This window comes from Myxocyprinus asiaticus, chromosome 48 (assembly GCF_019703515.2).
Source record: "Myxocyprinus asiaticus isolate MX2 ecotype Aquarium Trade chromosome 48, UBuf_Myxa_2, whole genome shotgun sequence".
In the NCBI taxonomy this organism is placed as follows: Eukaryota; Metazoa; Chordata; class Actinopteri; order Cypriniformes; family Catostomidae; genus Myxocyprinus; species Myxocyprinus asiaticus.
This window is the reverse complement of record NC_059391.1, coordinates 6,257,157-6,277,924: the sequence shown is the minus strand read 5'-3', so window position 1 is coordinate 6,277,924 and position 20,768 is coordinate 6,257,157. Positions and strand designations below refer to the sequence as shown.

Here is a 20,768-nt window from a genome sequence, read left to right as displayed (position 1 = left end):
CCTTGCTGAGCTTGTAGACTATCTTGGACCTGCAACAAACCAGTTACAATAATCCAAAAACCATCTTGACCACCTTGGTATGGCCTGTTTTTTTTTTTTGCAGCAGGTCCCTTGACCAAGATCTCCAACAACTGATTGTCTAGCTGGCTAACCACCTTAACCAGCTTGGACCAGCCCTGGTTTTAGCTGGATTTTCCAGCAGTGAGACCATTGATATGGATTATATAACTCCTTATAGCCTATGTAAGCTAGACTAGATAATTAAACATGTATGTTATCTAATGAGTGAAGTGATGTGGCATCTGCTCAACAAAGCCACTGCGTATGGAATGGCATGTAGATCAGTCAGGAAATCCAACATGCGGGCAGAATACACCCTTTATCTGCATTCGCTTCAGCTTTCAAAGTCACATAAGCCTACAAACTGTCTTCTGTCCAGTTCAATTACACACTACATGTTTTCCGCAGGCAAATATACGAGCTACATTCTGCGCACAGAAAACATCATTCAAAAATATGAGAAATAAACTAATCATGAGTATTATATAAGCAATAAAACAGACTGTAATAAAGTTTTATAAGTTCGATTAGCTGGTTGCTATGTAATTTCCAAGAGTTAGGGTGCAAAATGTTGAGTTGATCAGATTGTAGCTTGTGATTTTTTAAAAGCTCTTGCCATTTTTGTTTGCAGTATGCATCAGACAGAGACTAGCCTTAAGCAAACACTGACTGAAAGGGAAACTCTCCTTCAGTGTACTTGATTAAGGATATTGCAGAACTCAAATGCACACACGTACACAAATCAACACGCAGACACATTTACAGTTTCACATATTCAAGCACACATCAAACTCTCAGATGTTACAAAGTAGGCTACATACAGTGAGGTCGAAAAGTCTATGATCACAAGTGAAAATACTATGTAGCATTTTTATAATATTATAAAATTAGTTTTATTGCAATTATATTATCACCATAACAATTTAAGTGAAACGTTGTATTGTAAAGTTAACATGAATTTCAGAATTGTTCAGTATTTGGTATTTCCCCATATGCTTTAATGACAGCATTCACTTGAGATGGCATGGACTCTTTTGTATAAATGTGATCAATGTCACAAATTTGCTTGCATTTAATTAATGACCTATACATACAGTAATAAAGAATGTTTAATATTTCTTCTACATTTTAGACCATAACTTTTTAATAACAGTTTTAAATTTGTCAAAATTCTAAAACTTTTTATTTCCAGATTTAAATGGGATTTGAATGAGGCTTTTGGACCTCATTGTACACCGTATGTAACAGTGGCTAGTTTTTTGTTGCGCAGGACTACAAAACCTGGTTTGCAAGTGTATTTAGTGCACTCAAAACAACACTAAAACAAAAAGTATTGTGCCCCACTAACTGTTCCTATTACTGCTTGTGAAAAATTTCAGAGGGGTGCAATTTAAAGAATTGCAGTTTAAGGGTAGTGTATTTATAAGGTATTTAAGTGAGAAAAAGGTGTATAACAGTAATAATTTCTGTGAAAAATTGTGTTTTTAACAGAATTACCACAAGAGTCTTACCACACTTTGAGACTTTACCAGTTTTTGCAGCAGATTGTGAGTTCTCTGGATACATGTTAAAAAGAGAAGCATACATGTATAAATGGCACTAAACTACTGTAAATAAATACAGCTTGAAAAAAGCCCTGAAAGTCCCTGAAACTTTGGCCAATAAATTGGATCAGAGTATTAGCTTAATAGAGACACTATTCAATGTGCATTCATAGTGCACTCTTCATCATGCCAAAGTGAAGCAAATGAGCAATTTCCTATTAACAAGCACAGGGCCAGATGTCTTCATCTAGATTAGATTAGGGACGAGAGGAATTTGATTGGGTGGTTATTAGACAAGTTTGTATTAATAATTATGCTTGCTTTGGAATAAAACACTAAAGAATACCAGAAGGGTAGTTATTTGTATATGTATATATATATATATATATATATATATATATATATATATACAAACAGACACACAAAACCTTAACTGGCCCCCACACTATGACAATTTAAATCAGTGATTTAATTTAAGTGTTTATTTTGGGAGAAGTGGGTGTAATCTGACTCTGATGAGTACATGCCATTCATCTGTGCAGTGCTGCAGTGTGTTCAAACCACAGTGAGTCATATAGCGCTGAATGAGTGCAATGAATGATGTGTTTGAGTGACAAAGAGAGCTGAGAGACAGCCAAGGAAGGACAAGAGAGAAGGTGAGGGTGGGGACAGAGAGCAAGGAAAGGATGAGGACAGAGAAGGAGGCATATCTACTCTATTGAGATGGTCTTTGATGTCTTTCTGTTGCCCAACCCTCCTTGAAATCACTCCAAAGTTGCAGTGAAAGCTGCTCAGCTGATCTGCTCATTATTAAACATTATGTAATTAAATTTACTATGATAACCGTGGACGTCTTTAACCTTTGCGCCATGTCTCGCAGTCTTTTCAGTGTTTTGAGCTGGAGCAATCAGTTTTTTAGACGCCGTCAGGCTGAATAGAACGGCAACTTTTAAAAATGCATCTTGAGACACCTGCATTTTATTGCATTTGTTGTGCTGTGTCTAGGTATTCTTTTTCAGCACAAGGGTGCACTCAGTTTGAACGACTCCTTACTCTACACAAGAGCAATATCTAGCTGATGAGATTTTTTGAGCAGAGGTAAAATTTTACATGCACTGTATAAATTTTTATGACTTTTCCTGACTATCAACATTGCATCAGGCCTGTACTTTATCAGAACTTTTCCAGGACTGGAAATCAAAATGTAAATATTCTGTGATATTTCCAGGTTTTCCATGACCGTAGGAACCCTGTGTGCTAGTTGCATGTCACTCTGCTGTCGCTTTCTTCTCACAAAAATCGCACTCAAATTCACTGAGATTCAAATTTCATGTCTATTTTTAATTTTTTTATTGATTTGGCAAGTAGTTGGGTAATGAGCAGGATAATTTACAGTCAGCCAGTTATTATCAGAAAATAAACAATGGCCGGATACAATGGCTGGCTGAATATACATTATCTCTTAATTATGTGTACATGTATATAGTGGTGACAGGCTGATAGTTCACTATTTTGAGACTGAGAATAGTAACCTAAATTACACATACATATAGAGAATACTATAGGCTCAGTACTGAATGCCACTGTTGATGCAACAAAGTTACAATTAATTGTAACTGAAGAACTTTTGCAATCATCCACTGTCCCTTTGATATAAATTGTCTTCTTTTGAGTTGATCAAATACTTGCAACTAAATATCCTTTAAGTTACATTTCATTTCCAGCAAATACTGATGCATGATGTACTGGTGTGCATTTGATCAATAAAACCTCAAACGTTGAGTAACATTGCTATTTGATGTTGATGTTCATCTATCAGATCAGTAGAGGGAGCTGCTATCAGGGAGATGGTTGGGACACAGTCAAACAGCGTCTTGGAGAGGACGTGCACAGGGAGGACACAGAAGAGAAGCATTTATCTTTTCTTGCTACGTCAACAATTGCGGATCAATGTACTTTGCAAAACACATAATCAGGAGTAGTTGAGCCTAGAAGATCTACACAAAAAGCTTCCCAAAATGTAATATTGTACTGTAATTTCCCTGTTTTGTGTTTTATTTGCTTTCATCTTAGCACAATATCTGACCACTAATTGCAGGGGTCCACCATATAATAGATTATATACAGTTCATTGCCATGAAGCAACCTGGGATTAGATCTTTTTATAGGAAATGACTGGGTAGCACTTTATTTTACAGTACTGTTCTATATTTACTTACTATATAATTACAAAAACTACAGTAATTACTAGATCCTATCCCTAAACCTAACCCTAAACCTAACCTAGACCCAAATTAAGTACATGTAGTTACTTAATATTACTCAGTACTTTTTTGGGTAAGTACACTAAGTATACTGAAAGTACACATACTGTAAAATAAAATGCAACCCATGACTGTGACAGGAGCAGGACTGTGATTTCAATAACAGTTCAGTTTTTGGGTAAACCCAACCTGGAACTGTTTCTGCACCATTACATTACCAGCCCTTATCCATCACCTAAGAAGGACACAGTCTCCCAAAATTAGAAATCTGAAACTATGCTGATCATTCTATTAATAATGCTTTTTTTAAAATAGGAGCAGCGGTGTGGCCGAAGGGCATCAGCACGAATCGGTAAAGTCCCCATTTCTTCAAGTGTCAACTGGGGCTTGCAAAAGGGCAGGATTGTGGACAATAGTGTGATGTTGAGTGGCGGCGTGTTGTGGACGAGGAGTCGGGGGCATGCATGATGGAGCGGGACAGGGGGTCTAACAGGCATTTGATAGGATGGGGATCAGGGTTGGGGGTGGGGCAAGGGAAGGGATGGGGGATTTATACTCACCAGACAGCTGTTGGACCCCTGGCTGGTCATGTGTGCTTAACAACTGTGCCTGAATCGTCTCTACCACACGTTTAAAACGACGGCTTGGACCTGTGACAAAATGTAGTAGGTTACAGAAATGTAAAGGACACAACCCTGTATCCGGTTGTGAGAAACACCTTAAGTTAGATAAGCCCTTATTGACAATAGATTTACAATTATAACTACAATTATTACATACTCAAGAGTTTTGCAACTGGGCCCTGTTATGAAATGTTTTGACAAGCATTTTCTGAAAGCACTGAATGAAATTATTGATGAAATCATTGAAGACACTTCATTAATATATTCCAGCCACTTCCTTTGCAACCAATTGATTGGTTGAAAAGACACACAACAAACACAGAATGTCATTTGTGAACAAACCCAGAACATAAAAAGCCAGCTCAGAGAAATCCAAATTAGAATGCTCACATACCCTTGAAGCCTTATGGGAACCTGACATGAATTTATCGTAAAACTACTTGTAACTTGTTCTTCCACTCCTTCTTATCTCAACATGGTGGACAACAACATTATTTAGCATCCTGGACAACACACTACAGTGGATAAGAGCTTTTTTTTTAGATTGATTAGACAATCTAATGCTTTTTTAGATGTTCTATTTATCTTTCATTATTGTTTCGACATTGGAAACTTACTGATGGGATAATTAGTGTGTGTACAAAGCTGTCTGGCTGAAACATTGTCTTAGGAGCGATTAGGCCATTGGAGGATTCTATGGTAATGTTTCCAAGGAATGGACTTTAGAGGTCAGTGAGAAGATTCCTTCCCAGTAGCTTCCTGTATAGCATACAAGACACTTGTGTCAAGACGGTAATCCTTATTTTGCAAAGAGTCTTGCAAAGTTCACATGCAACATTAACAAAGTCTTGTGTAACAACACCTTTGACTACACCGCATATGGTTAGTCTAAATTGCAGCTTATTCTGATAGAGATAGAGATAGAGACTGGTAAGGCATCAATAACAGTGTTGTATTCATATGGCCTTTAGGGATCAAGGAACAGACTGTGGGATGTGGGAATGTGGGCATGCTGAAGACCACCCCTAACCTAAACCCTACCCCTAACTTTAACCCTGCCCCAATTATACCATGATCCTCAGAAGAGTTTTGCAGAATGCGGTTTACCATCTACACACAACCATCTACATCTTTCGTTTGTGCTCTACAGAAGAGAGCTCTCTTTATTTTCTAATTTAAAAACCAATGGTTATGTTGAAGAAGTCATTTAAAAAAGTTTTTTTGGCCGAAATTTGTGAAATTACCATATAGGAATCTTTATGACATGGAGAAATATGTATAGTTTGTCTCCTTTACCTGTGGCTATTGTAACGGCTTTGCTGATTGTCTGTCAAGCTTGATGGGTGATGTAACATTGGGGGTTGACTATGTTTGCTGCGGTTACCTGAGAGCAGAGTGAAGGTGACTGAATAAATCCCGTTATCCTTGGTGGCTGCGGTGCTCTCAGTGTACGTGATGTCTACCTGGAACTTGACGGGCTTTTGGAAGACTGTAGGACCGGCGGTGGATTTGTACTCAGCTCGAAAACTTGTCTGGGAGACAACGCTGTGACTGAGGCTGGGTATCTGAGGAAGGGGACAAAAACGATTCACTGTTAGTTAAAACAGAATCACAATCCTGACACACGGAAACACCTGTGTGTTTCTGAATTATGGGCACTTTCGTCCCTGTGGACTTTTAGAAAATAAACTGTTAACTCTTAAAACACTTTTCAAACTCAATAATTTGTTTAATTCACTAACAATGTACAACAGTGGACATTAGGGAGGTAAGTCGCAAGTTTCATTAAGATACGATATTATTTCGATTCTCTTAGCCAGCGATCCTATGTTTGCCGATACCTTAAAGTCTGCCACGATGCGATTATGATTCGGGGGCCTGCAATTGATATTATGATATTATGTGCCTATTTCACAATCAATTACATTTATTATCTCACAAATGCAACCAAAATATAATTTGAATATTTTAATGAGCTCTATGAAAAGTGCAAATCCAGATACTTCAATTAATACAGAAAAATAATATAAAAAATTAAGTCACATACATGTGATCAATCGTTTGATGACAGCTCATTTCCTTGTGGAATGAGGTAAACACTACAGTGACAATTTGTCATCTCTACAACAGTCAAGCAAGTCTTTCAATCCAAAATACTTACATACCCAAGACAGGAGAGTACTGTATGTGCTATCCGTGTTTCTTCTTGGCAACAACTTCCACAGTTGTATTGAAAAATTATGTTAGAGTTTACTGTTATAAATATTAGTTAGGGTTTTGATGTGAAAAGTCTTGTAATTGATGTTGGTGCAGCAGGGCAGGTGTTTTCTCTTTCCCTCTTCAGCGCTGTTCAGAATATCAGGTCTGTCGAGTAGTTTGAAATGGTTGAATTGCTCCATGGCGCTTTAAAATAGAAAATTCTCATGTAGAATTCAAATATGTCGCATGAACCACAATATCGAGGGAAGGTTAATCGCGCATTTGAGCCGCTCTGCGCTATCCTGTCACTGGAGCTCGCAGCCCTGTTGACACACGTGCACGGGTAGAGCAGATCGCAACTTCAGGCTTCAATCACTCCGTGCACATCCGTGTCCCATACGAGAAGCATATTTAGTGCTTATAAAGTGAGGTGAATATCATAAGGTTGCTGCATCGGCTGACAGAAATGCATACAGACATGTGCAGTAAATAAAGGTGCATCTTAAAAAATATTAATATTAAAATCAATATTTAAGCAATGAATTGATGACATCGCATCGTTGGTGATCGATGATGGATCGATGGATCGTTATACCCCTAGTGGACATACATGCATCAGAGAAGAATTTTCTTTTCTTTTTTTTTTCTGAAAGCCACAAAGATCTCCACCACAGTCTCATATCTCAAATTCTACATTGTGTTAAATAGGAATGATGATGATAGAATTAACATTTTAATTTTTTTTTAATAAAAATGGGCAACTACTAATCAGGGCTAATCTCATAACTGCCATTTTATGTATCCTAAATACACACAATGAAATAATTTTGCAACTTTTTTGCATAATTTGACAAAATGACAGCTGAATTTGCACTTTTCTCTCCTTGGTAAACAAGTTCACTATCTAATTTCACTCTTTCTTTAGATCATCATAGTTTTAAACATGTAATAATTAATGTTTTTATTACGGATTTTCATAGATTTGTCATATTCAAAGTCTGGGTCTTTCCAAAACACTTTTAATGTGGCCTTCATGTAACAAAAAGAAGAAAAAAATATGTTAGGTTTAATAATAATCAACCCATGGGACCTAAAGGTCCCAGGGTTGAGTAACAGAGTAAAAAAGCCTAAAGTTGAAGAAACATCTACCAACGAAGAACTTGTATGGGATTGTTCATTTAAAGGAAACTTATAAAAGAGCAGCTTTCTTTTTTATTAAAAGGTTTTATGTAATTGAATGTCAGAAAAACATCGCTAACCTATGAAAAGACACTTTCACAAGCTCTCGAGCACACATTTACACCTCTTGCAGGTCTAAATGGCTCACCAACTCCTTCTCGACAAACCTCTCATGCACAACATCTATATGCTAATGATCCAGCCCTACGTTGATTTTCCGTTGACCTCTAATGAAAAAGGCAGTGCGATGAGGATGGAAATATCACACACTAGCATTTTACAGAATTGGAACACAAAACAGAAAGCTTCTGGCAAAGCCTATCAAAACTGTTGTGATGGGGAAAGTCTTCCAATCTAATAGCGCACAAACAACGTTGAAGCATATATTCAGATATTTAGAACTGCCATTCACAACGGAGGAATAGAATGGGATTGGAGACATGCGAAAGAGATTGCTTACCGAGAGAAAGGCGTGGACGATGTCAGCTTTTATTGAGCTCAGCGGTTTGTCCTTAATAACGATGAAGATCTGTTCCTCTTTTTCCAAGTTGATGAAGTTACCAAACCAAGATTTTTTGGCAAGTCTGCAGAGAGAGAGAAGTAAGAAAACATTCTTTCTACAAGTCTTCAGGGGACAAAAGATCAGTCCTCAACCAAGCTCAGAATTAGATTGATCTTATGGCGCTTATGCAAAATAAATTGAAATTGAATTATTTATAAAAGGGAATATGAAGAACAACAAACAATAGAGCGTAGACGTCTACCACAAATTAACACAATGAACTTTGCCTGAGGTCATTTTTATGTAGAGTTATGATAGTGGTGATAGACACTCTCGAGGTTAAAGAAAACTTTTGAACAAAGTTATCCTGGGTGCTCTGGTTAATGAAAATTATTAAATCATTGATGGTTTAGCTTTAGGACCAACATTTTACATTTGGCATCAAGTGGCAGGCCAACACAGTACCAAAACTGTAGTAATGTCAATAAAATAAAACACTGAAATGTATTAATAATACCATGACATGCGCAGGTCCAACAAAATGCACAATTATTAACATGTTTGGTTTCTAAATGTTTCTTTGTTTCATGCTCTCAGCAGACAATGACTCACCTCATAAAAGACATTGTGGACAACACAAAAAATGCTTATGCTTGATGCAATTGAACTTAGATTTATTGTAGTCTATGTCGTATTTTCTTTGACCTGCTTTTTGAGGATGAGGATGTCGCACAACTTGTCCATGTTAGCATCTGCCTTATTTGTCTAGCTTCTACCAAGTGACAGATGAATGTGTGCCAAAATACCATTAGAGACTGATTGGATGCACTGGCTTGGACATCAACAACAAAAGATAAAACTTGTGGGAAGCACTTCCCCTGCCTTTTAGAAGTTTATAAGCTTATTTATTTTGCCATCCTAACTATGCTCAATTATATGGTTAATTCCATTTTATTATTTGCATTTAGCATTGCTTTTCTTTCTGCTGTAAGTCGAACAGACCTACCAGTTAAAAACTACTGATTTAAAGCATCTCTAATGATGGTAAATCAACTAAACACCTTGGTGTTCAAACTAGCGGCTGTAATTGTTTTCATTGTTTAAAATATAAAGGAATAATTGTATGTCTAAACATTAGTGCAGCTCTAAAAATATTCAGTCGGCCACCGCAGTGAATCAGAAAAAGCACGGTCGCTCACAACTGAGCTTCCAGAAACTGATTTATGGCAAAGGATGACAAAAGAAAGCCGAGAACACTGCGGCTTATCCAGCTGGTGCGGAAAGCGAGAGAGTGAGGGATATGTTATGGAAGACAAAATAGAAAACAAAAGAGGATGAGGCATCGTTCTCTTTGGCAGACAAAGTTGCTGGCTGCTGTATACTATGGGGTGAGAACTGCCACAGTCGAAAAAAAATATGACTAAGCTTCCATTAGAGTGGAAAAAAAAGACTAAATTGGTTAACAGAGGCAAACATAACTCACAGTCATTTCTGAAGTGCTGAGGGGAGTTCTTACATCAGCACTGTTGTTGGGTAAGGATTGTTCAAGACAGATAATCCTTTTTCAGAGAATGTTTCTTGACGGCTACATTTTGGGGTGTTTTCATTTGTATAAATACTGTATATATTATTCAGCTGCACTCTTAATAGAATTAGAAGGGAAAAAACTTGTTTAAACACATTAAACACAAATTAAATTGTGATAAGCGTTTGTCTAAGACACTGTGGCACCCATTTACATGTCTGAATTTGGCCAGTCGAATCTACTCGCATCTTCGCAGATCAGTTGCTTTAAACTGCAAATTCTATCATTATTTACCCATCCTCATATTGTGCCAAAATGTTTATTTTTTTATCCCCTTTTCTCCCAATTTGGAATGCCCAATTCCCACTTCCAAGTAGGTCCTCGTGGTGGCGCGGTTACTCACCTCAATCCGGGTGGCAGAGGACAAGTCTCAGTTGCCTCCGCTTCTTAGAATATCAATCCACGCATCTTATCACGTGGCTCGCTGTGCATGACACCGTGGAGACTCTGCATGTGGAGGCTCATGCTACTCTCCGCGATCCACGCACAATTTACCATGCGCCCCATTGAGAGCGAGAACCCCTAATAGCGACCACGAGGAGATTACCCCATGTGACTCTACCCTCCCTAACAACCCAGCCAGTTTGGTTGCTTAGGAGACCTGGCTGGAGTTACTCAGCATGCCCTGGATTCGAACTTGCGACTCCAGGGGTGATAGTCAGCATCAATACTCGCTAAGCTACCCAGGCCCCCTATATTGCAGCAAACTTGTATTTTCCCATAGAACACAGAATTTCCCCCCATAGAATACAATGCAAAGTTATTAAAATGTCAAAGCTTTTTGTTTTTCATGCAATGAAAATGCATGGTAATCACTGCATAACAAGTTAAGTTAATTAGGCTTTAGGTTTATTTAAAACACCACATATTAGATTTTTTACCTGGGTGCTCTTGCAAGTAAAAAAAAAAACTTTACCACTACACATACATCCTACAATCCTACAAAGAACTAATTGGTTGTTAAATTATATATGTTTTTTCTGTGTCTTTATGTCTTACCTAAGTGACCCCCTCAAAACTGTGCAATACCCCCTAACACAAATTTATTTGGCCTATTATAAAAGCAATAGAAATGTATGGGACGTTCATAGAATGATACAAAACCAAACGTGTATGTATATGTGTGAACTCACTCTGGGGAAGACTCTGGTGTGAGGCTGGACATCTCCTCTTGAGTGGGAACTGTTCACAATTAAGCAAATGCGTTAGTGTGTTCCGTTTTAGTCATTCACCAAGTCACTTTAAAAATGGTTCTTAAATAATTCCACATTTCACAATGTAGAACATACATAATTTAAACATATAGTTGCATGCAAATAAGCATCGTTTGTGAATATTTGTCATACAGTATATTGCCTGTTTTGTTTGGGATTAAAGGTTACGCCAGCAATAAGAGTCACATGTAGGACGTTTTTAAAAATGCAAACTATTTCTCTTAAAACAAAGCAAGGCGGCAACCGTGGTGGCAGGCATAATATAGGTTTGCAGTCAGTATGTAAATAAGACAATTCATCTGCAAGCCTTGAAAAAGATCCAGTAAAATTGGAGGAGGTAAAAGATTTATTTTAACTGTATAATGACTCAATGTAGAGTGGCTCCATTATAAGAGGATTTGGAAGAACTAGCCAAAATCTTTTCATTCTTTTGTGTCAACTTCATGATTTCAGGCAATTGTGATCCATTATTGAGCTATTAATCCATATATATGAATTATTATTTTTTTAAAAGACCCCATGAAAAGGTTTGTCAAATTTTATTTTCTGTGTTTAGGTTTTTCCTATTAATGAACAACTAACCTCGCACACCTGAAAAGTGATAGGTGCGTAGGACACAAGCTGTAGAAAAGTCAATAAAAAATTAAAAATCCTGCACACTCTCTTAGCTTGCAAAGAGTATTACATAATTTTGTTCATGACAACGTTTCAGTCACATGACCTTCATCAGGCATTTACCTGATAAATTACCAGGTAAATGCCTGAAGAAGGTCGTGTGACCGAAACATTGCCATAAACAAACTTTTGTAATACTCTTTGCAAGCCAAGATAGTGTGCGGGGTTTTTTCTTTTTTATTGACTTTGCTATAGGTTTCAGAACAGCAAACAGTACAGCATAGATGTTAACAAGGATTATCGAGAGGCTTGTCCTTTTTTAAATAGTTAAAAGCCTTTAGCTTATGTCACAGCATGGCAAAACCAATGCAACTGAAGACAAACTGATGACCCACAATTTGGTACTTGGAAGGCAGAGTCAGGCACTATTCATAAATACGGGGGAGGGACATGCTCATTCTAGCGACCATTCTACTGGACAGAATATTGTAAACGCCCATTCAGAGAAGATGTGTCATATTTTTAGTCCATTTTCCACAGACAGTAATTCAAACACACCTGAACCAGCCTATCAAGGTCTTCAAGATTACTTAAAAATTACAGGTGTGTAGGAGCAGGGTTGGCTACCACTGGCTTAAATACAAATAGCTACTATTAATAAAATATTTATAATGCATTCATGTTTATATTCTCATAGTCTAATTATTATTTATTTTATTGTGTCTAAAAGCAGAAATAGAACAAATTAAAACTGGTTCTGCATATTGGTTCCAAACATTTAGACAAAAATCATATCATATTGGTCACCTATATATATATATATATATATATATATATATATATATATATATATATATATATATATACACACACACAAACACACACATACATACATACATACATACTGTGTATAATTTTAAGTGAAAGTTCAGACTTGGCATGCTTCTGTGGTAATTAAATTCTGCCTAACAAAGGATGCAAAGTAATTTATTTTTGTTACAAGTCCCATTTGGGTTTGTTGTACGTAGAACTACCGTTAAGAGGTCCTTTGCCCACCACATGACCACTGACACAGGATCGCTGCTGTGTGTGTGTTTGTGGTGTTTATGTCAGCGTAATTGACTCCGGACATATTGCAAAGTTTCCACCCTATGCCAACCAGTGTTCGGAACTCACAAGGAGCTAAATAAAATGTCAGAATCTAATGTGAAAATTGGTTAATGCATTAATTGCATTAAAGAAAAATTAACGCATTAAACATTTTCAATTATTTGCATGCATTAATGCATCAATTTTGAAAGGTGTGTATATATATATATATATATATATATATATATATATATATACATACATATATTGGTCAATCTCTAATATAGATGGTGACAAAGCTAGCGGACATACACAAAAAGACAAAACTCTAATTTTGATTACATGGGGTTTTGAAATGTATCCATGTTTGTTTACTTTATCCACCACTTTTGGCATAATACCTTGCAGTTTCCTGCGGTGAAAGCGTGGCGAGCCCAGGAAGCTGTTCTTGATGGAATTGAGGCGTGTTTTCCAGGGCATTCCCCCAATGGAGGGGCTGGGGGGTGGCGTCGACGTGGGCGTCCCAGCCGGGCTGTCCTTAGGCGTATGCACGGGCGTTCCTTTAGGGGTAGGGATAGGGCTGCCTCTTGGAGAGGGGTGTGGGGTCACCTGTATGGTGGGGATAGATTTGGGGGCTTGGTCAGAGCCAGGCACAGGGTGAAAGTGGTGTAGATGAATGGGGTAAAGAGGAACAACAGGACTGATGGGGACCAAAAGCTGAGGGGGGTTGCTGCTGGGAGGGGTTGCCCGCCGCACAAGTGGGCTGCCGGGTATACAGGGTTGTTGAGGCTGACATGGAGTAGAGGGCTCCGACTTGGCCGTTGAAATCTGTTCAGGCTCGGTTTCGGGTAAGGGGTTGGATCGTGTGGATTGTAAGGGTTTATCTTTGGGATTGGCAGGTAGAGTCTGGGTCTTCGGACAAGGCAAAATAGACTCCGATATGGAGTTTGGTGTTAGGGAGTTAGGAGTTGAGGTTCTTGACCCGCTTTGATTTGAGTTTGGTTTTAGGGAGTCGGATATACTAGAACTGGGTGACAAGAGCAGCTTTGTGGACGGAGGAGGAACACAGAACTTTCGGACGGGCTTTAAAGGAAGGCAAGAACCAGGACAAAGAGATATACAGGTACAGCACAATTCACAAAGCATCATGGGTAAAACACACAAAGAAAGGGAAGGAATCATTTGAGGAGAAAAGGAAGCCATGGTGATGCAGAAGAAACAAAAAAGTGAAGTTAGCCAAGACAGGTGAGGAAAAGATGCAACAAGACCATTGTAAAAAGCAAATGAAGATCAAGTATTTTAAAGCACACCAAAATAAATGGATAAAAGGGATTAAAAAGCAAATTGTCTAATGTGTACATAAAGCATTTAACTGTGTATGAGAGGTGTGGATAATATGCTTGCATGTGTAGGTTTGTGGTATCTGCAAGTCCTACCCGATTTACAAAGACCAGCATATCTGGTCACCAGGATATGCTGAGTTTTGAATGCTGGTGCCCAGCATAGGATGCTAGTGTTGCCACCAGGCTTCTTAACCACAAACACTATCTTGGTCAACCAACTTCACCAGAAAGACCATGCTGGTCAACCAGCTTTATCGGCTGGATTTTGACATTCCACCAGCTAGACCAGCCGCAGAGCAACATAAACCATGGAAATCCATGCTGGTGTAAGCTGTAGGGCACTTACACTCAGAATCAACTGCTAACGAACTTGCGCCAAAGCAAGACAACTTCTCAGTTCACTGCGTCCCATTCTGAATCATTTGTAAAACTTCAAAGCTCGTAGGCATCTGAATATGAAACCTCAAAACACAAACATTAAGCTACCAATTCGCAGAAATACTTCAAGCACTAATCTTCTTTCTGCAGCTGGAATCCAACAAAGTAATTAAAGCTAGAGAATTCACAAAAGTAACAAGTAATATATTAACCAAACTTTACATCAAAAATAAAAAGACTGTCTTCAAAATCTTCAACTTACACAGATACTTTGGCACAAGTTTTTCAAGATGTACATAACGGCCAAGAAGCCAAAGGTTTAGGGTGAACTTTTAATCAATTTCCATTTGAAATCAGCTCTATACGTTGTCGAGCTTTAGGGAGAGGCCTCTGTAATCTGTAAGCCAACAAGTCAACTGGAAAAGTTATCCAAGAGCTAATCAGAGAATTGGGATTTTTTTTCAGTGTTTCTTGCACTGGATTTTGTTTGGGGGAAAGACACTGAGAGCAACCGATAGGATGAAAGAGAATATCTCTATGAAACAAGAACTGCTTTCTTCTCCAACTTGCTCAGCCTTGAACTCTTTCCTTTCTTGCTTACTTTGTCTGCAAGAGGCCGAAGTGCCATTTAAACTCTGTTTGGGATGCAAGGCCACCCCATATATGACTGCTTTAGTTTAATTTTTTTTTTTTAAAAGGTTGCATTTACAATTGCATACCTAAACTACCTGACCTACAATTCTTTAATTTTATTTTTGAGCTTTGTGTCCTTATCAGACAGATATGGTAAAGAGGGGCCAAGAAATTATTAGGGAAAGAGATAGAAATGGGGTTAAGACATGTTGTAGGCTAGACCCAAACCTGTTTTGCCCACATGGTCAACATGGCCTAAACGTGGCTAACCACCGTGCTATTACTCAGACCCTGCTCTTCTATTCTTATTAAAGATCATAATCAACACTCTTCAATCTTAACAGCCCATTTTGCAATAAAAAGCATTTAACTGTCAATGATCACCAAAACATTATATTCAACCACCTTCAAAATATATCCTACAAACTTTGCAGCATGTATTAATTTGCTTATTAATATCATATGCCATATATTATAGTTTTACTAACTGTTTTTCAACTTTCCCATTTTGTAAACCAATAGAAAGTCCTAAACATCACAATTGCATGTGATTTTTGTGTCCTATCAACATAAAATTGCATGTGTAATGGTTGCTGTGGAGCAGATGAGTGCTGACTGGTGGACAGAGAGAAGCAGGCATGCTGGGGGTGGAGCTTACTCACCCGTGGGCTGTTGAGAGGGCTGGTAGAGAGACCAGAGGACGCGCCGCTGATGGACCGTGACCTATATGGATACAGACCATAAGACATACACAGTGAGACAGCTTACAGCTGAGATAGGTAAAAGAAAATGAGTCCTGGGTGTATTATGAGTGGCTAGACTGATAAAATGTGTGGTAAAAGTACCATGGTACATTGATGGTATCAGATGAATGAAAAAATGAATGTTATTTGGTACTTGGAGACACAAGGTACATGGCATTACGATGGTACCATGGCCATGATGACAATGGCAATACCATGGCACTCTTAGTACTTTTTTGTTAGATAACATCAATTCATGTACTGGTATTCATAGAGGCAAGACTGACCTGAATCAATATTCTTATTGCCAGAGTCTTGATAAATATAACATAGTCAAGCTGCTACACCTATAGTCTATTTTAGGGTTATATAAAACATTACAATATCAGAGAAGGTGAGAGCTGTTTAGTAATATGGAAAAAACTTACAATACACTTAATATGGAGGAAAAAAAGGAACCAATACACAATAATTTGTTATAATGATCAATGAAACAGACTTCATATTATAGACCTTTAAACAGTTACTATAATATTTATCTTTATGCCCAAATTTAATTATATTTATGGGCATTAACTCTCCCCATAATGGGTCTATCCAACTGATGGGTTTTGACAAAAGTGGGGGCTCGTCTGGGATTCAAATAGATTACTGTAGTGCTGGATTCTTTTGTAGTGCATGTAGTGTTTTTATTGTTAAACCTCCTAATAGTGCATTTGTATCTAGGCATACAAAACTTCTGTTTTGACAGCAGATGATGTCCAAACAGACAAAGATCGAACACTTCAGTCATCTTTCAGAAAGTAACAAGTACATTATCAGATAACAATCCATCTTCATCAGAAGAGAAGGCTACCCAACACCATTGACAACAGCTGTCCTTTCTCTTTTATGTATTCTTATTCCAACATCCCTCAATATTTTCTGACATATCCATCTTTCATTCACTGTCAGTCTGGTTTGATCTCTTGATCTTCTAACTTTCATTTTTTGTCTCTCTCTCCACATTCTTATCACTTTTACCACTTTAAATATTGGACTCTCTCTTACTCTCTGTCTTTAATCCAGGTCAGTTGTCAGACCTGTTTGAAATAAATGTGGCCCCTGGCCCGAAACCCCTGAACCGACCATCTGCACGGTTGAATTCTACATCTTGATCCTGAACTTAATTCAAATACTTACTGAATAGAACTATTTAAGAAAATTTAGCAATTGTTTAAACTGCATTGTGGGTAGTTACTGAATGAACCAGATTTTTGTGCTGAAATACAGTGCACGTGCAAAAGTGGCACAACTTTTTAGTAAATTTGCCCCAGAAAAACGAACAGCAAAGAAACCAAAGGAAAGACATAAACAAAACAGTTAAGATAAGGCAAGGCAAAAACCTCCTAATGAGTGGAATCATATGTGTGGGTGTGTAGAGCAAGATAGCAAACCTTTGAGATGCCCACAATGACTTTCAAATTGTCAACAGACATCAGCTAAAGTTAAGATAGTTTGTATACTCTTTTTTTTATAGGGCTACATAGGAGTGAGTGGAGACAGACAACACATGTCTCTCTGATACATGCTGAACAGCATGTGAAATGCATAAATTGCAAAACCTATGTTTAGATGTGAAGGCCATTAGGATGGTGACTAGTCCTAAAGTAGTCAGTACATAAAAATCTTTGTTTACATATAAATCACTTATATCAAATGCCATCAATATATGCTTAGCTCTTAAATCGGGTACATTGTTAATATTACAATTACGCTGCATTAATGTCAGTGTTGGGAAGCTACTTCAAAACTGTAGCTTGTCAAGCTACAAACTACTCAAAGTAATTATGCTACGATTTAAGCTACAGTTGATGATTTAGTTGAGAGGAATGTTTATCTGGCATAAAATCAACAAGGATATCAATTAGAGAAACATCATCAAACTTAATTAATTTATACACATACATTTACACTACACTTTGCTACAAAAAACATGTAAAAATAGTTCCCTATCTGTCACTCACTCGATGTTGTGTCGATGTCTGTCTTTGATAAAAGGCCAATAAAAATTGGCGAGTGGTATTTGCATGCCACTCCCCCGGACATACAGGCATAAAAGGAGCTGGTATGCAACCACTCATTCAGATTTTCACGACTGTTCATTCACCTCTGCTGGATCTGATGGCGCATTTCGGCGGCTTCTCCCTCCTCTGCACTGGTGCACTGCAGAGAATGCCCCTGGGAGAGCGGGCTTGTCCAGTCGGACGCAGAACGATTCGGGAACGATTGCCCAGTCACAGGCTGATGCAGAGATGACGGACATGCTTTCCCGGGCGGACGCGAGCGTCGGGCTAGAGTGGAACCCTCTGCTCTCCCACGAACCCTCGCGGCTCAATGACTGGTTCCTGGGCTTGCGGCGCTGCTCAAAGCAGCCACGCCCCTCTCCAGTGCCTTTCTTCCCGGAAGTGCACGAGGAGCTGACAAAATCGTGGGAGGCACCTTTCACTGCCCGGTCCCGATTTCTCAGTTCCCCCGCCCTCACTACCCTCGATAGCGGGGCGGCCAGGGGCTATATGGTGATTCCCCCGGTGGATAAGGCGCTCGCGGTGCACCTATGCCCACAGAGCGCCGCCAACTGGCGCGGATGCCTAAAGCTCCCGTTCAAGCCCTGTAGGTTCACTTTGTCCCTGACGGCCAAAGCCTACAGCGCTGCTGGACAAGCCACCTCTGCCCTGCACGCCATGGCTCTCCTGCAGGTCCACCAAGCCAAGGCGCTAAAAGAACTGCACGAGGGTAGTTCCGCCCCAGATCTGATGCAGGAACTTGGTGACCGACCTCGCTCTCCGAGCGATGAAGGTCACGGCGCGGTCTCTCGGGCGGACGATGTCCACATTAGTGGTCCAGGAGCGCCACCTTTGGCTCAACCTGGTCAAGATGGGTGAGGCTGACAAGACACGGAAGCAGACGCCACCTGTCTCACGGCCGGCCGCCAAGAACCTACGAAGGTCGTCAAAGCGCCCCTGAGATGGGCGACCCAGGGTCGACGAAACCCACTGCATTGGAGCTGGTAGTAAGACCACTCCATCCCCTGGTGGAGGGCCGGGTGGAGAATCTTTTGTTGCCTTTTCATTTGATTTCGCCGCATGCCCAAGTGGCTGCGGTACCCAACAGTTCAGCAAAAGAGCGGTTTCCTCCTTCCCTGGGTCACATGACCACCGTCCACCTTTTTTCTCTTGCAGGATTGGCGCTCCAGCGGCGGTCTCCCCGCCCCTGCGTGCCCAGCTGTGGCACACATCCGCCCACGATATGACAGTCTCTACGGGTTGCGAGGACAGGCCTCTTCCTCCCCCGTCCCAGGCTGTTCCGGGGGTGGTCACAAGGAGCCAGGTAAGTGCTTCGATGTCCCTAGACTCAGCACGGCCACGACATGGTGTGGCACCTCAAGCTCCGCCCCGCCGCGAGGCCCCACCTGCCGGTACATCCGACGGCGTTGTCCCTTTGGTCCCCCTTGCGTGGAACTTGGATGCATGGCTTGCGCTTTCAATCCGTCACGATGGCTGGTACGGACCGTCCGGACCGTCCGACTCGGCTACATGATTCAGTTCGCCAAGCATCCGCCCAGGTTCAGCGGTATCCACTTCACCTTGGTCAAGGACGAAAATGCTGCTACCTTGCGCGCGGAGATCACCACCCTCCTACGGAAGGGTGCGATAGAACCTGTCCCTCCAGCCAAGATGAAGAAGGGGTCTTACAGCCCCTACTTCTTTGTACCGAAAAAAGGCGGTGGGTTGCGGCCAATCTTGGACCTGCGAGTACTGAACCGGGCTTTACACAGACTTCCGTTCAAGATGCTGACGCAAAAACGCATTCTGGCGAGCGTCCGGCATCAAGATTGGTTCGCGACGATAGACCTGAAGGACGCGTACATTCACGTCTCGATTCTACCTCGACACAGACCCTTCCTGCGGTTTGCATTCGAAGGTCAGTCGTATCAGTACAAGGTCCTCCCTTTCGGCCTGTCCTTGTCCCCTCGCGTCTTCATGAAGGTCGCAGAGGCAGCTCTTGCCCCATTAAGGGAAGTGGGCATTCACATTCTCAACTATCTTGACGATTGGCTAATCCTAGCTCACTCTCGGGACATGTTGTGTGCACACAGGGACTTGGTGCTCTCGCACCTCAGCTGATTAGGGCTTCGGGTCAACTGGGAAAAGAGCAAGCTCCTCCCGGTTTAGAGCATCTCTTTTCTCGGTTTGGAGTTGGTCTCATTGACAGCGTGCCTCACGAACGAGCACGCACAGTCAGTGCTGACCTGTTTGAAGGCGTTCAAACAGAAAACAGCGGTTCCACTGAAACTCTTTCAGAGGCTCCTGGGGCATATGGCATCCTCAGCGGTAGCCACCCCGCTCGGGTTGATGCATGTGAGACCGCTTCAGCACTGGCTTCAGACTCTAGTCCCGAGATGGCCATCACGCCGGTCTGTCACTGTCTCTTCAGCCCTTGGACCGACCTCTCGTTTCTACGGGCAGGTGTTCCCCTAAAGCAGGTCTCCAGGCACGTCGTGGTCACGACAGACGCCTCCAAAACGGGCTAGGGCACTGTTTGCAATGGGCACGCAGCCGCCGGCTTATGGACGGGCCCGCGGCTGAGTTGGCACATCAACTGCCTTGAGTTGTTGGCAATTCTGCTCGCCCTGTGGATGTTCCGGCCGTTGATCCAGGGTAAGCACGTGTTAGTTCGGACAGACAACATGGCAATGGTAGCATATGTCAACCGCCAAGGTGGTCTGCGCTCTCGTTGTATGTCACAACTCGCCCG

The 20,768-nt window shown here is 40.4% G+C and overlaps 1 protein-coding gene across 4 annotated transcripts in view; it reads right to left on the bottom strand.

Moving 5' to 3' along the window:
* LOC127437078 (serine/threonine-protein kinase BRSK2-like) overlaps positions 1-20,768 on the bottom strand; it is a 303,325-nt gene that overhangs the window by 2,393 nt on the left and 280,164 nt on the right. For 2 of the 4 annotated variants that reach the window (XM_051691722.1, XM_051691723.1), the window contains 6 exons: positions 15,891-15,951; positions 13,276-13,957; positions 11,090-11,138; positions 8,330-8,453; positions 5,876-6,056; positions 4,429-4,518 (listed from right to left, as the gene is read on the bottom strand). In XM_051691722.1, coding sequence (XP_051547682.1) covers positions 4,429-4,518; positions 5,876-6,056; positions 8,330-8,453; positions 11,090-11,138; positions 13,276-13,957; positions 15,891-15,951 — 1,187 coding nt within the window. The remainder of the gene's footprint in view (positions 1-4,428; positions 4,519-5,875; positions 6,057-8,329; positions 8,454-11,089; positions 11,139-13,275; positions 13,958-15,890; positions 15,952-20,768) is intronic. The other 2 variants (XM_051691724.1, XM_051691725.1) reach the window with 1 other exon arrangement.